At 43.9% G+C, this 17,063-nt stretch overlaps 1 protein-coding gene across 1 annotated transcript in view; it reads left to right on the top strand.

Annotated features, from left to right (window-relative positions):
- PRORP (protein only RNase P catalytic subunit) overlaps window positions 1–17,063 on the top strand; it is a 131,295-nt gene that overhangs the window by 8,857 nt on the left and 105,375 nt on the right. Inside the window, exons 2-3 of the mRNA XM_068253860.1 lie at window positions 14–61; window positions 13,236–13,368. Of these exons, the coding sequence (XP_068109961.1) occupies window positions 14–61; window positions 13,236–13,368 (181 nt within the window). The remainder of the gene's footprint in view (window positions 1–13; window positions 62–13,235; window positions 13,369–17,063) is intronic.

The following is a 17,063-nucleotide window of genomic DNA, read 5'->3' as shown; positions in this document are numbered from 1 at the left end:
TAATGTCTTTTAGTATTCCCAATGAAAGCTGGAAAGGAAGACTCACTAAAGTTACTGATGGGTAAGTGTATTAGGGTAAATATATTCCGCACACCATCAGCTTAAGGCCTCGGCCACATCATGACACGCAGATGTTCGTGCGCTTGGAACGCAACGCATATGATCGCACACTACGTGCTGTGCTGCTGATCCCAGTCGCTACAGTGAATGGGGCAGTGCTGCGCTTGCGGACAGAACACATGCATCAGTACGATAGCTCATCATAGCACATCGCGCTGTTGCCCAGCGCCTATGATGTGAACATCAGAAGGGCACATCTTACGCGCTTCCAAATGCGCACGAAAGTGCGTCATGATGTGAACGCGGCCTAAGACTATAGAAAATAGTACCAATGCTTAAAAGGGGGAATGATAGCACCCCTTGTAATCCAATCTTGAAATATTATATAAGCTTTATGTTTTCTGAATCGATTTTGAAAATTTGAATAAGGAGGTACTTACTTTTAGCTAATAATGTGTATGTCTGTAGCAAAGATTTTTCTAAATAAAATGGGAATGTTTTAAATAGGTCAGTCAGTATAGTACTAGGAAATATTTTTACCTGTTGCAGCTCCATCTTAAAATTAACCTTTGTTTGCTAAATAAACAATCCCATTAGTTCAGGTTTATTTATTGGTAGCAACGATATTGCATATTATTTGCTATTGCTTACTTTTTATATTTGAATTTATGCTCAACTGCTCCACACTTACAATACAAACTCTGTTAAGATTGGAAGCATCAAAGTTTGTGCAGGGATGGAAAACAAGCAACAACCTTTCATTGTTGGTGCAGCTTATCACTCTGAGGGCTGGTGCACACCAAGAGTGCTTATGAGTGCTTTTAAAAACGCTAGCGCTTTAAAAAGTACTTAGCTAATGTACTTGTGGGGGATGGATCACACCAGAGCGATGTGATTTTTTTTTTTTCCCGCAAACGCGGGTCCTGCAGCATTTTTGAGGCAATTACACCTCAATGTTAGGTAAAGGAAAAGAGGAAAATCGCTCTATAAAATGCTAGAACAAAGCGATTTTCCTAGCGGTTTTCTTTATAAAAGCTGATCTCCTCTTCTCTTTGTGAGGATCCGCTCGGCTGCCTGCGCAGGCAGGCAGCCTTTTGACCACTGTTCAGGTCTGCATTCTGCAGGTCTCTGGAAGAGAGACCTTTTGTCAGTTTTGCAGCTTGCTGCTGAGGAATTTGCATACGTTTGTCATGCAGATTGCCTAGCCACATCCTTTGTAGGCTTGCTCTATATATACCATGTGATATCACAGACCTGGGCTGGTCATAAGGGTTAGTCCTGTGTAACACTCCCGGAGTGTCAGCCTTGCTCATTGTTTGAGGATTAGCCTAGAGTAATTCCTGGGACTGCACTAGGCAGGTTCCCTAGTGCAGTTAGGATTGCATATCTGTTTTGTTTGTCTGTTGCGATTGTCCTGTCCCAGCGGTGGTCGACAGGAAGTCGTTCTGATCTGTTGTTCTTGGAGTATAGCTGGAGCAGCGGTTGCTACCAGCTATCTCATCTGATCTGTCTTGCCTGGATCGCACTCGCCTTGCGCTAGTGCTGTGGATCCTTCTGTTCTGTCTTCCTGGATCGCACTAGCCTCTTGCGCTAGTGCTGTGGATCCTATCTCTCACTTATTCCTGTTTTCGTGTATCTGTCTTGTCTGCTACGAACGCTTGCTGGAGGCTCGGTGAGGTAACCATTAAGCAAGCGCTCGCGTTCTCTGTTTCATGTTTGTCTGTCGGTGGTTAGTTAGGCGTGCTTGTCTCTGTTGTGCTTAACACGCGGAGACCGCGCATAAACGCGTGCACTGTTGCGAATGAGTGCGGTGTTCGCGTTTAGTTAGCGTTTGTTATTTTCCTTATCTTCTCATTGTATGATTTGCTGTGCCTTTGCTACTCTCGTGCTCTGCCTTGCTGTAGCCTTGTGTCACCTCTGGCAATCGCCTCTCTCGCAATTGCTTTCCTACTTCATATCTGCTGTTGTGTATGCACCGTCGCGGGTTGGCGACTAGTTTGGTGCACACACTTACAATCTGTCCCTTTGCTCAATCTCATTCGCAATCGCTTCTCAGGCGATTGCGTTCTCACTCGGTTTCCTTTGCTGTGTGTCCGCCGTCGCAGGTGGCGGCTAGATTGGTGGACATACATACATTCCTCATCTGTGCTTATTCGGTCTTGTGTCGCTGTTAGCAATCGCCATCTCTGGCGATTGCCTTCTCACTTTATCTTCATGGTTGTGTGTTCATCATCGCAGGGTGGCGACTAGTTTGGTGGACACACATACCCTCTGTCGCTTTGATCTCTCTCTTTCAGGGCTATCTTGCCCTGCGTTTCTTCCCTTCGTACAATTCCTGTCTGGCGTCTGTGGCAGGGCAGAGGAGCTGTTCCTCTGCACTCCACAGCTCCACCTGTCGACAGAAATTTCCCTCTACAGGTGCATTGCACCTTTTGCTGGGTTCCCTCAAATTACACGCTTGTGGAGGATTTCCGCAGTGTCAGCGCACGTCTTGTGCGCTGATCACGGAGAGAATTCCACAATCGTTACACTCTTGCAGTTTCTGAGAACCCGTACAATGCGGCCGCCTGCTGCTATACAGCTTTGGTCCTCCATACTTCCTGGTCGGCTCCTACTTCCTGGTTAGTGGTTCCCTGTGTGACCCTGGCAGTGCACATGCGTTAGGGTCACTCTTGATGCATGGCGCACATGTGCTGCTGGGGGCCAAGCAGGGGACCACTAATCGGGAAGTAAAAGCCGACCAGGAAGTACGGAGCGGCAGTCGGCCACAGTGTATGGAATCTCGGAAACTGCAGGAGGAGAAGATGAGTGCATGTGCAGCTCCAGGACCGGAGTGAGGGGGGAGAGGAGCATGGCGGCAGGATAAGGTGAGAGTGTTTGCAGTGGTGGTGTAATGTAGTGCAGCTTAGTTGGTGGGGCAGCAGGGATTAGTGTAGTGTGGTGCAGTGCAGCAGGGCCACGCATGCACAGAAGAGCCGACTAGCATGACTGAGCCAGTTTACCGGGAGTGACTGCTGCTGAATGGAGGGACTCTGTAGGATGGCGTGGAATGCACTGGTGCTCATGGGGCTGGAGGAAGCCTCCGGTAAGTATAAAATCTTTTTATACTGATGTCTCTGGTACACTTTAAAGTCTTATGGGGGAAAAGGTCAATAAGATGCCCCTGACCCATAGATGCACCAGGTTTAGTATTTTTTTTCTTTAGATTTTTGACCTCTAAACCTAGGTGTGTCTTATATGCCCACAAAATACGGTATCAACTTTTTGTTTGATTTTTCACTTCAGGATTGATTTAACATACACTGTTAATACTTTAGAAAACAAGGTGGAATCAGTTTGCAAAGAGAATACTCAGAACAGTAGAGTCTCAGTTATCCAGAACTCACCAGTAGTCTAAACCAACCAGCACAAATCGCCGGCAGTACTCACTGTGGTCAAGGACAAATTCTTAGGCTGTTTGTGGGCTTTGCTGTGCCACTGGACCACTCCAGCGAAAAATGTAAGCAGTTAAATTTTGACAGACCTGACCGGTTTTGGACTCATCTATCTCCTCATGGGGGGATTCTCTGGGTCTTCTTTGTTTTCAAAAGCATTTCCTGAATGGTAGTTTCTAAGACTAAATCCAAAATAGAGTGCAAGTGAGTATGGAGGGTGGCTGGTATCTTACTATTTTGTCAGTTAAACTGCCGTTTTGAAAATGCTTTTGAAAATAAAGAAACCAGAATCCCCCATGAGGAGATTAACTAGTTCAAAACCTGTCTGTTCAAGCAGATTTTAACTGCTTTCTTTTTTCACTGGAGTGGTCCTTTAAGGCTGGGTTCCACCACTCATCCAAAGTTAGTATACTTTCAATTACTGTAATGTAAGTTCATGAAAAATTTAGCTAGGCCTATTTTTAATATTGAGTCTGGAGCAACCAGAAAGCACACTAATCCTGCATCATCTGATCCCTGTCAGTGCTGGTTAACGAGACTCCACTGTATTTAACTAGACTGCTGCACGCAATGCTGATATTTCAAGCAAAATGGCAATCCATTCACTGCACTAGCAGCACCTTGCCAATGGAAATGTTATTGCTGATTCGTGTTATAAATGGTTTTGTTTTGAACAGGAGTTGATTTGCATGCCTTTATTATTACCTCACTGGTTTAGTAATTTATTCATGATTATAGTTTCACTCTGATTAGAACATAGCACTTTATTTGTGTTTCCTGAATCTGGGTTTAGTGATGAGCAGAAATTAAGCCTATGCTATGCATCATAATCGTAATGTGAAATTTCAGGGTACAGCGACATTCATTTTGTATATAACTGTAAGCATTCATTATTCCGCATGAATTTAGGTGTAATTTTATGCCAAATTCAGTGGTTAATAGCAAAGCCCCCATACATGCTATTGCTACCAAAATTGCTACATATGTTAAGGAGAATAGTGGGTACTAGTAAAAAAAAATTTTTTTCAAAAAGACCTTGTAGTCTTTGAGAAAATAAATTTAAAAATACAAAGAAATGGTTTTTAAACTGTAATTTTTCTGAGTTTAAAAACCAGTTTCTTTGTATTTTCAAAACAGATTTTCTGCAAAACTACATGGTCTTTTTGGGAAAAATGTTTTGACTTGTACCCACTATTATTCTTAACATATGTAGCAATTTTGATAGCAATAGCACATATGGGGGCTTTGCAATTCACCGCCAAAGTTGGCACAAAATTACGCGTAAATTCATGCAAAATCATTACGAATGATTATATAAAATCAATTGAATTAACAATTTGTAATTACGTTTAGGCGTAATTGTGAAAATGCAGGGCTGTGGAGTTCGAGTCGAGGAGTCGGAATCGGAGCAATTTTGGGTACTCGGAGTCAGAGTCGGTGGTTTCATAAACTGAGGAGTTGGAGTCGGATGATTTTTGTACCAAATCCACCGCCCTGGTAAGTATTAGACTAAGGAGTCAAGGAGTTGGAGCCGTTTTGGGTACCTGGAGTCGGAGTCGGTAGTTTCATAAACTGAGGAGTCGGATGATTTTTGCACAGACTCCACAGCCCTGCGAAAAAATGTACGCAAAATTTTGCGTAATCGTAATTAGCTGATTACAGTCATCACTGGCCAGCACTTTTAGCCATTTTTGAAACTTGTCCACACGATCTCTACCTTAGTGTTTGGTATGTTCCTCCACGATGGTAACCCTCTTTTCTTGGTCTACTTCAAATGTATTTGTTGTGCATTATGGTGATTTATTGTTGTTGAGTTGTTCTTCAGATGAACTTGCACTGTTTTTCTTGATAAAAAGGTACTTAGGTGCTTTGAAACGTCAGATTATATTAATTGCAGCAAGAATGACATTTCTTTTTGAACCAAATTTTTGGAGTGCCAACCATTTATTCCCTTTACAAAAATGTATGGCGTGTGTATTGCTCTGCGTTGCAGCATTAAAGAGAACCGGAGGTGGGTTTGAAGAATGTTATCTGCATACAGAGGCTGGATCTGCCTATACAGCCCAGCCTCTGTTGCTATCCCAAACCCCCCTAAGGTCCCCCTGCACTCTGCAATCCCTCATAAATCACAGCCAGTTTATCTCTATAGTGTCAGTCTGCTGCTCTCTCCGCCTCCTGCAGAACTCCGGTCCCCGCCTGCGTCCCTTCCCTCCCCGCTGATTGGAGGGTAGGGATGGGGGCCGGAGCTCTGCAGGAGGCAAGGGAAGCAGCGGAGACTGACACTACAGATGTAAACACAGCCCGCACAGCTGGGCTGTGATTTATGTCTGATTGCAGAGTGCAGGGGGACCTTAGGGGAGTTTGGGATAGCAACAGAGGCTGGGGTGTATAGGCAGATCCAGCCTCTGTATGCAGATAACACCTCGGGTTCTCTTTAATTGAAATGATACAGCACTGTGTTGGCACAGAAATGCATGCGGCAGTTCGTTGTCAGAACACACTGCTGCACAGCACATGAGAATCTAAGGGCTGGTGCACACCTAGAGTGCTTCTCAGTGCTTTTCAAAACGGTAGCGCTTTGAAAAGCGCTTGGCTAATGTTTTTCCATGGGTTGGATCACACCAGAGCGATGTGATTTTTAGAGAAACGCAAACGCGGGTCCTGCAGCATTTTTGAGATGAAAATTGGAAAATCGCTTTCAAAAGCGCTGAACAGAGCGATTTTCCAAGCGCTTTTATTTTTTGTAATCGCTTTGAAAAAATGCTTCAAACCGCCTAGCATATGCGATTATGCTAGCACTTTAGGTATGCACCCGGCCCTATGACACATTACTGAAATAAGCTTAGCAGTGCATCCCGGCCTTCACGGTTATCAAACTACCATTTTTAAAGTAACACTATAGTGAAAAAAGTAAGCAGTTAAAATCTGTCCGAACCAACATGTTTTGGACTAATATACCTCGGCATTGGGGATGCTCAGGATTTTCTTTGTTTTCAAAAGCATTTCCTAAATGGCAGTTGATATGTTTAACTGCAGAAATAGTAAGATACCAGCCAGCCTCCCTACTCGCTTGTGCACAATTTTGGCAGTTACCTCTCTGTTCTAAAAAGATAAGCAACAGCATGACAACCTTTAAAGAAAAACATTTCTTTGTTACAACTTACAGAAATCTTACAAAAACCCTGAAGTGTTTTCTTCCTGGAGTCCTGGGAGCACAGAAAGGGTTAACCTCTTGTGTTTACATATTAGCCCAAACTATGGCATAGAGGTACAGCCCTAATTTACATTGCTGTTTACTTGCTGATCAGGCCTAATTATATAGACAGGCCTAAAATAAAACAGGCTAATCTCTCTAGACACACACAGGCACGCACGCACGCACGCCTGACGAAGTGGTCACGTTGACCACGCGTGGAGCATTCAGCGTGCCTCCCTGTGCCCTCTATTTGCTGCTGGTAATCTTACATGGGATCCTGTCCTGGGAACACGTATGTATATCACCCCCTGCATCCCCCTTCCCTACATGTAATGTTTATCATCAATATCTAATGTTTGTGAGCATATACAAACTCCTCACACTTTTTACCATTCACTATTTTTCATGCACTGGGTTATAATATTGTTTGCATGTATGCATGAGAACTTTATTTATCCCTGTGATCTGGGTCCTATTTACTCTATGGTGGTATCTTTATTGAACCCAAATAGAGATTGTGCAGCAGAATGGTTATTATTTATTGATGAGAGGGGAGGCACTATTATTGAAGATTACCTCCTCCCACATCACGTTGTGTCATGGAGGGTTGTTTGTGTTGTGCAATGCACACTCTTTTTAAATGGTTTTAATGACTTTTGTTTAAGTGTTTTTTGAATAAAGATGATTTAATTATATTTATCTGGTGGTGCAGCCTATTCTTGTACAGGATTTCTATTTCTTAAATTGTCCCTGATGGTCAAATCTGCTGATTTGATGGTCAAATCAGTGTATGGCCACCTTTAGAAAAAAACCTTTGTTACAGCTGATACAAATCGTGCTATAAATCTGCAGTGAGTCTACTTCCTGCTTTCATGGAAGCACATATTGTTAACATCCTATGTTTACCAATTAGCTCTTTGCTGTGGCAGGCAGCTATCACAGCTGAGGGATCAAATTACAACTTGTGCTTAGTCAGAGAGGAGGGGTAATTAGAGAGGTTAAGCTCTTTCAATTGCAGTTGAAAATTGAAAGTTTAAATGGCAGTTCGAAAATGGCAGTTGAAATTTGGCAGTTGGAAAACGATAGTTGGAAAATGGCAGTTAAAAATGACAGTTAAAAAATGGCAGTTGAACAACTGTTGAAATTTGGCAGTTCGAAAATGACAGTTAAAAATGACAGTTGAAAAACATTTGGCAGTTATAAAATGGCAGTGGAAAAACAACAGTTGACATTTGGCAGTTGGAAATCGACAGTTTAGAAATGACAGTTGAAAAACAGTTTAAATTTGGCAGTTTGAACATGACAGTTGGAAAATGGCAGTTAAAATAACAGTTGGAAAATGGCAGTTGAAAAACAACAGTTGAAATTTGGCAGTCAAAAAATGACAGTTTAAAATGTCAGTTGAAAAACAGCACTTGAAATTTGGCAGTTGGAAAATGACAGTTTAAAATTTACAGTTGAAATTTGGCAGTTAAAAATGACAGTTGGAAAATGGCAGTTGGAAAATGAATGTTCAACTGTTTTTCAACTGCCATTTTTCAACTGTCATTTTCAAACTGCCAAATTTCAACTGTTTTCCAACTGTCAAATATCAACTGTTTATTTTCAACTGCCATTTTTCAACTGTCATTTTCCAACTGCTCTATTTTCAACTGTTGTTTTTACTTACAATTTTGCAACTGTCATTTCTCAACTGTTGACATTTAAACTTTAAATTTCTAACTGTCATTTTTTAACTGCCATTTTCCAACTGTCATTTTCCAAGTGCCACATTTCAACATTTGTTTTTCAACTGGCATTTTTCAACTATTCTTTTCCAACTGTTTCCTTCTTCCTTTCTTATTTTATTTATTGATTTATTTATTTATTTTGCAAACACCAGCCTTGAAGTCCTCAATGTTGAATGTTGATTTGCCACACAAATAAAACTGGCAATCTATAAAAAGTCCACTAGATGGAACAGTCACAGGTGTCGGCTATGCATAACTGAGAAGAGGGAATGGAAGAAAAAACAAACAATAAACATCTTTCTGTCTCTCTACAGAGGTGGGAGTAACAAGATCATGATTAAACTCTATTCTACTCCCAAAATTGTTTTGTGGTCTGGAGAGTTTAGGATGGCAAGTCCTAGTCAAGGCATTCGTCCTTCAACTATAACTACCAGCTCAGTAACCTTTCAAGCAGCACCCTATGTTGGCTTTTTATCTTCCCATCCTGCTCCCAGTCTAATGACCCATTTATTGGCTTCAACTTTTTGAGTCCCAGTGCACACTAAAAACCTCTAGCAGATTCGCAAAACGCTAGAGGTTTTTGAAGCAGATTTTCAGAGCGATTCTAGGCATGTTTAGAGAGGTTTTCTAAATATGCATAGCATTTTTGTGTAGCAGATATCATATATTGTTACAGTAAAGCTGTTACTGGACAGTTTCTGTAACAAAAACGCCTGGAAAACCGCCCTGATCTAGCGTTTTTCAGAGCATTTTTCCACTTTCCTATACTTTAACATTGAGGCAGAAACGCCTCAGAAATCTAAAAAATGCTGCAGCCCCCGAGTTTGCGTTTGTGGAAAAAAACTAACCGCTCTGGTGTGCACCAGCCCATTGAAATGCATTAGTCAAGCGTTTTTCTATCCCCAAACGTTTTTAAAAACTCTCATGAATCACTCTGGTGTGCACCAGCCCTTGGTTCTCTTTCCAGGCCAGCCAGGTTCACATGCACTCTATTGCACAGGATTGAGCACAGAGTACTGTAGTATTTATTGGCAAATATGATTTTTGGACTGTAGGCAATATTAAGAAATGATTTATGATAATCAATTTGTTATTTGAGTGGTGTGAATGTTTGAATTGTCTTTAAATTGTTTACAATCGTGTTTAGATCTTTTTTGATACCTATAAAATGAGTTATACTTATTTATTTATTTATTTATTGTATTTATAAAGCGCCAACATATTACGCAGCGCTGGACATTAGTTTAGGTTACAGACAATATTTAGGGGTGACATACAGCAATATGACAATACAGGAATAATAGAAAACCAGATCACACGGCACAGTATGAGTGCCAGGTAATGCTTAGTCATTGGATTGAGCATGTAGATTAGGCAAGTTATGCTGGGAATACACGTTAAGTTTTTACTTTAGATAGATGGGTTCGATAGATAAATTCCAACCTGTTGGATCTGGTCGATTCTACTTTTGTTTTGATTCTCCTCATTCAAGTGAATGTAATTGATAAGAAAAGATAAGGAATCGAGCAGTGAATCGAGAGTAGAATCGATCGAAAGCGAAAACGACGGCAAAAACGAACGCAAAAACGCATCGTGTATTCCCAGCATAAGGTTCACTCAGATGCATAGCATGGGTTCACAGTAATGGAGGTGCATGATCAGGTAGGACACAAAAGGAGGAGGACCCTGCCCAAAGGCTTACAATCTAGAGGGAGAGGTAAGGACACGAACGGTAGGGGACCAGAGTTCAGCTGTAGGTTTAGAGCACTTGTGAGGGGTAGTAGGCCAGAGTGAAAAGGTGAGTTTTGAGAGCTTTCTTGAAGATGTTGAAGGAGGGGGCTGCCCTAATGGGTGGAGGTAGGGAGTTCCATAGTGTTGGAGCAGCTCTTGAGAAGTCCTGGAGACGTGCATGGGACTGGGTGATGTGGGGGGCGGTTAGGCGAAGTTCATTGGAAGAGCGGAGTGAGCGGCTAGGTGTGTACCTCTGAGTAAGATCGGAAATGTAGGTTGGACAAGTTTTGTGGACAGATTTGTAGGTCAGACACAGTATCTTGAATTTGATTCTGGACTGGATACGAAGCCAGTGGAGGGATTCTAGGAGGGGATCTGCCGTGGTGGAGCGATGGGAACAGTGGATAATTCTGGCTGCCGCATTCATGATGGACTGTAGTGGGGCTGTTCGGGTCATAGGGAGACCAGACAGCAGGGCATTGCAGTAGTCAAGGCGGGAAATTATGAGGGCATGGATGAGGAGTTTGGTGGTGGCAGAGGTCAGGAAAGGGCGAATCTTACAGATGTTACGAAGGTGGAAGTTGCAGGACTTTGTGAGGTTTTGGATGTGGGAAGTGAAGGAGAGTGCGGAGTCCAGGGTGACACCCAGACAACGGGCTTGAGAGGTAGGGCGAATGGTAGTGTGGTTAACAGTGACATGCACATCTGGGAGGTTCGTGGATGGCCGGGGTGGGAAGATCATAAATTCCGTTTTGTCTAGATTTAGTTTCAGGAACCTAGCGGACATCCAGGAGGAGATGGCTGATAGGCAGGAGGAGACCTTGTCCATGGTAGTGGTGGATATGTCAGGGGTGTGGAGGTAGATCTGGGTGTCATCTGCATACAGATGATAGTTAAAACCCATGGAGGAGATAACCTTGCCAATGGAGGATGTGTATAGCGTGAACATATACTTAAGATATTAAGTGCTTTTTCCATGAACAACATTCCTTTTCATGTTTGTAAATTGAATATTACTCATCCAGAGCTCTTCATTAATGAGTGTGGTGAAAACTTTTTTTTAGGTTGGCTATGGGGCTACTGCTTTTTCTCTTCCCCTTTGTTATTCAAAATTGCGTCTTGGCTGCTGTAAAAAAAAATGAATACATGCACTGCTTTTTCGCACGTGTTTGCATAATTTATTCTAGTTGGGTCAAACACTTTAAAATCACATCAAAAATCACCCATTGGAAAAAATGCAAATACATTGAAAAACCCAGTAGCAAAAAACAGGAGATGCGTTTAAGCGTTCGATTTGGCGTTCGATTGTATTTTTCCGCTCGATTTCCCACTCGATTCTTTTATCTTTTCTTATTAATTTCCATTCACTTCTATCGGAAATCGAGCGGTAAAAGTGAGATTGGACATGTCGGAAATTATATATCGAACCATCCATCTGCCTCAAAAACACATTGTGTATTCCCAGCATCAGCTCCGCTTTAAAGAGGAACTTTAACCAAGGATGGAACTTCATTTCAATCAGTAGCTGATTCCCATTGTCCTAAAAGAAATCTTTACCTTTCTCTCGAGTAGAGTCTGTATGGCTGATATTGTGAAACCCCTCCCACAAAGTGTGATGTCATGATCAGAGTCCTAACAGTTTGTGGTTTGTGAACCTCGTTGTGTTACTGCGAAGCAAGCAGTATCTTCTTCTGTGCATAGAACTCTCTGTAATGCAGATTCCATACAGATCACCTGGCACGACTAAAGATGTCACCACCAGTGATAAATTTGAGAATGTAATCCAGGGAGAGGAATTTTTTTTTTTTAATGGGCAAACACTGACTAAATAATCTACACATGAATATTGTAAACAATAAGCAATTTTATTCACTATGTTATTTTCACTACAGTTCCTCTTTAAAGTATACCATAGCCCAAAACATTAGGAGAAACAGGGGGAGCAGGCATGATGGGTAGCTGTCCTAATGCCCACTGTTCTCCTCTCCATCTCTCCTTTCATACCTAAAGCCGCTCTGGCAGCCTCTTCCGGGTCGCCGGAGTCGGGTATCACTGTACCTGCGCAGGCCAGGCTGTGCGTGTCCTGCAGCGTGCGAGTGCGGCTGGGAGTGCTCTGCGCATGACGTCACGATTACGCCATGCACAGAGTGCTCCTGACCGTGCTCTGCAGGACGAGCACAGCCGGGCCAGCGCAGGCGCAGTAATGCATGACTCCGGCGACCCGGAAGGCTGCCGGAGGGGCTATAGGTATGAAAGAGGTGATACAGAGGAGAACAGGGGAAGCGTTGGGCATCACAACAGCTCACAACACACTCCTTTATCTTCTATACACTTTATTTTATTTTTTTTAAGTAAAAATGCCTCGCAGGATCAAACATTGGATGTAAAAAAAAAAAAAAAAGAAAAGAATCAACATATTCCAGCATTATGAAAACCACCTAAACTCCTATTGGCCTTTGAGATTACCCATCTCATTGATATCAGTAGGACAACCATTGACTTTACAGAAGGTAATTTATTTTATCCAGGAGTGCTTTGAATGAAGGGGGGGGGGGGGGGGGGGAGAATCCCTGGGTCCTCTTAAAGGACAACTGAACTTAGAGGGATGTGGAGGTGACCATATTTATTTCCTTCTTACCTGGCTGCCCTGCGGATCCTCTTCCTCTAGCATGCTCACAATTACATACATTCATACAACAGCGTAATAGCCAGGGGTGTTATCACTACAGCATAAGCGCGCCTGCACAAAATAGAAAGGTCAGCCCACCGCCGCCATGGGAACTACAGCTGTGGACTTCCATTCAAGAGGTAGCAAACTTTTGGCTGCATTGAGCATATACTTGACCAGGGTCTTTTCATACTTTTGTGTATGTAGTAATAAACTTGTGTGCTCTACGAAAAAAATAACTTGAAATGAAAGACTAAAAGTCATTATGATTTCCCCAGCTTTGCAACTGGCATTTACAGATCAGTTAATAATAGATGGTTACTATAGTATGGGATACTTCAATTGCATCAATAAATTTCCTTGCGGAGATCAGAGTTCTTCCATTAACCTTCAGTATTTTTCCTTACCCCCTCCAGTGGTCATTGTCAGGCTTGTAAACAGCAACTGGAGTCCATTAATTTGACGCAAGAAGAATATGGATCCCTAAAAAAGGCAGTCATAGACAGCATCATCAAAGGGGAAAATACATTCCGCAAGACCACACCAAAAGTGAGTCATATGTACACATTATTCGTTTGTTTCTGTCTATAATAAGCTCATGTTCATACTGGTCACTACAGCTGCTGTAGCATCAAGTTCCATGTATCAGAAGTTTCAGAAATTCTTAATGGCTCACGTGCACAGCTGATGCTGCAGGAGGATCTAAAAAAGGAAATGCATAGCAGCAGGGCCGGCCTTAGGTTTCACAGCACCCTAAGCATAAGCAGATCATCCTCTTCGCTCGCGAGGTCGCACACACACACACACGCCCATGTGCAAGATCCTCTTTAGTGTATATAGGGCAGATTCACCCCCCCCCCTTTGGTGTATATAGGCAGATTCCCCCCTTTGATGTAAGTTAATTGGCTTCCCCCTAAATTGGCCCTAGACTATGATACATGCACTACACAATATAGACATATGACTGTGGTAGGGATTAGATTGTGAGCCCCTCTGAGGGACAGTTAGTGACGAGACAATATATAATCTGTACAGCGCTGCGTAATATGTCGGCGCTATATAAATACTTAAATATAGGCAGCCCCCCCCCCCTTTAGTGTATATAGGCAGATCCCCCCCTTTTAGTATATAAAGGCAGATCCCCCTTTTAGTGTATATAGGCAGATTCCCCCCCTTCCTTTAGTGTATAGCGGCAGATCCCCCCTTTACAATATATTGGCAGATCCTCCCTTTTAGTGTATATAAGCAGATCCCCCCCCCCTTTAGTGTATATAGGCAGATTCCCCCCTTTAGTGTATGTAGGCAGATTCCTCCCTATAGTGTGTATATATAGGCAGATCACCCCTTTAGTGTATATATAGGCAGATCACCCCTTTAGTGTATATATAGGCAGATTCCCCCCTTTAGTGTAAATAGGCTAATGTAGCAGATCCCCCTTAGGTGTATTATGGCACCCCTCCCACTTCCCCAACCGGAAAGCAGTTGGGGAATCTTACTTCCTCCCTACGTCCTCCAGGACGGCCCTCCTGAGATTGTGTAGTCTCCCCTCCCAAATCGGAAACACCTGACAAGAATTAGAATAATAATTAGTATAAATCCCACCCCTCCACAATCTCCCCTCAGTTTTTTGTATGTTTCCTACACTCACCACGGAAGCACCTACGGAGTCCTGGTGGTAGGGGAGCCTGATGGCACCTACCTTGTCTAAAGATGGCCAGGCAAGAAGGATTGAAAGGATGTCGTTGGAGAGCGGTACGAGTCAGCGCTGGGCGCGACCCGTCTGGTGGTTTTTGAGGCAGCCAGACCTTTTCTCCACTTGGGGGTGGGGGAGGTTGTAGGATTTCTCCCATCCCACTGCTCTCCTGGACGGCATGGCGGCTGGGTGACGCCGTCTCCACTTCCGCATTGAAGTTTCCGGAAGTTGGAGGCGGAAGTGACGCGGAGGCACGCCGCATGGCGCAGAGGCGGCGGCGTGCGCGTACATTAAAGGGGCGGTTCCGGCGTGCCAGCGGGGGTCATTTGCACGCAGTCTGGCCACGCGTTACAGCTCTATCTCCGCACAGCACACTCCGCAGCCGCAAGCAGGGACGCCAGATCACCCAGCACGCCAGCAAGTTTGCACTGAGTGCAACAACACTCTGCAGGGGCCATGCAGCAGCCAACAGAGCCCTCTCCAGAGACGAAGCAGACGCCTCCGGCTGGCACTGAGGAGTCAGGTCAGCAGCCGGTAAGGTTCCTTGCATTCCTGTTTTATTATGCTACAGTGTGCTGTCTGTTACTAGCTAAAACATTCCCTGGATTTGTTTATGTTTTCTTACAGAAGCCAGTCAAGAGCTCAGGAAAATCTAATAAGTGTACTAAATGTGGGAGCAGGCTACCTGAGGGAACTTCTAAATCTTTATGTGCTGATTGTTACAATAAATCAAAGTCTCATTCTCCGAGACCCGAGAGCACTACTGTAGCATTGTTAGATTTAATGAAATCAATGAAACAGGAATTAGCTACTACATTTTCTGCATTTAGAGCAGCTCTACCTCCTTGTCCAGTCCAGATGGTCCCTCTTCCACAGGTTCCGGCAGCCTTACCAGCATCATCTACTGCCCAGCCTGTTGTAATAACTTCCCAATTACAGGTTCCGCAGACTGGTTCTGTCCCTATCGATCAGAGTGTATCCTTGCCTGTACTCCCTAGTACTCAGAGGGTGGATACGGAGGTTCCCCAGAACGTTGGTATTGAGAATCCCTCACCTTTTTCGGACGTTTCTGAGGCATCAGATGAGGGAGAGCTGGCTGAGTCTGACGCTTCAGGTAATACATCAGCTACAGTTCCTAGGTATTTGTACAATGCTGAGGACACGTCTGAGCTGCTGAAAGCAGTTTATGATTCGGAACAAATTGAGCAACCTAGGCCATCCTCTACTCCACAAGATGATATTTATAGGGGACTAGAGGATCGCGGAGGTCGGGTTTTTTCTGTCCATAGAGCTGTCAGGAGTATTATTTCCGCTCAGTGGAAGGATCCGGAGGGAAGGCTTTTTATCCCTAGATCCTTTAAACGGCGTTTTCCCTTTAATATGGAGGAACATGAATCATTGTTCAAGTGCCCTCGATTAGATGCTCCTCTTTCTCAGTGCTCCAAGGATACTGATTTATCCTTTGAAGATATGGGGACCTTGAAGGACCCGATGGACAGGAAGGCAGAGGCTCTGCTTAAAAGAGCGTGGGATTCAACGTCCTTCTCTTTTAAACCGGCCATTTCCTCGGTTTGTGTAGCCCTGAACTTGGATAAGTGGGTTCGTGGGCTCCAGGAACGTCTGGAGGAGGGCACTCCACATGCTAGAATCCTAGAGAGCCTTCCGGTTATCATCAAATCTATTGCCTTCCTGGCGGACGCAGCAACTGAATCCCTCAGAGCTGCCGCCAAGACAGCGGCCTTAATTAACTCGGCACGAAGGGCCGTTTGGTTAAATACGTGGCAGGGAGATGTTACCTCCAAGCAGAAGCTATGTGGAATGGCGTTTCAGGTGGATCTTTTGTTCGGACGAGATTTGGACTCGGTTTTGGAAAGATCTTCCAATAGAGCCAGGAAATTCCCGGATAAGAATAAGAGCGGGAAGCGGCCCTTTCAGAGCAGGAAGCCCTTTCTTAGGCAGGACCAGCCGAATAGAGGGCAAAGACAAAATAAGAAATGGACCTATAATGCAGGCAGAGGCAGGCCATTCCTGTTCAATAAACCCCAGCCAGCCCCGTCCACTGCAAAGTCCGCCAAGTGACAGCCAGATCCCGGTGGGGGGGGAGACTTCTCCACTTCTTTCCGGAGTGGCAGAAGATAACAAAGAACGACTTTATTCTATCTCTGATCCAACTGGGTTACAAGATAGAATTTGTATCTCCTCCTCCCTCCCGGGTGATAGTCACTTCTATCCCCAGGGATCAGATCAAGGCAGAGGCCCTTATGGACTCGGTTTCCTCTCTTCTGCAGAAGAACGTGATTCGACCGGTTCCAACTCAGGAACAGGGGAAGGGGTTCTATTCGCGGGTATTTTTAATCCAGAAGAAGTCAGGGAAGTTTCGAATGATATTGAATTTGAAACCCTTGAATCCCTACATTGTAGTGAAGAGGTTCAGAATGGAGAGCATTGCCTCAGTTCGCAACCTCATATCTCCAGGGGATTTTCTGGCATCAGTGGATCTGGAGGATGCTTACCTCCACGTCCCGATACACCCGCTGTTTCAGAAATATCT

Source organism: Hyperolius riggenbachi, chromosome 9 (genome assembly GCF_040937935.1).
Source record: "Hyperolius riggenbachi isolate aHypRig1 chromosome 9, aHypRig1.pri, whole genome shotgun sequence".
NCBI lineage: Eukaryota > Metazoa > Chordata > Amphibia > Anura > Hyperoliidae > Hyperolius > Hyperolius riggenbachi.
Note: the sequence above shows the minus strand (reverse complement) of the source record. Positions and strands in the feature narration are given on the sequence as shown.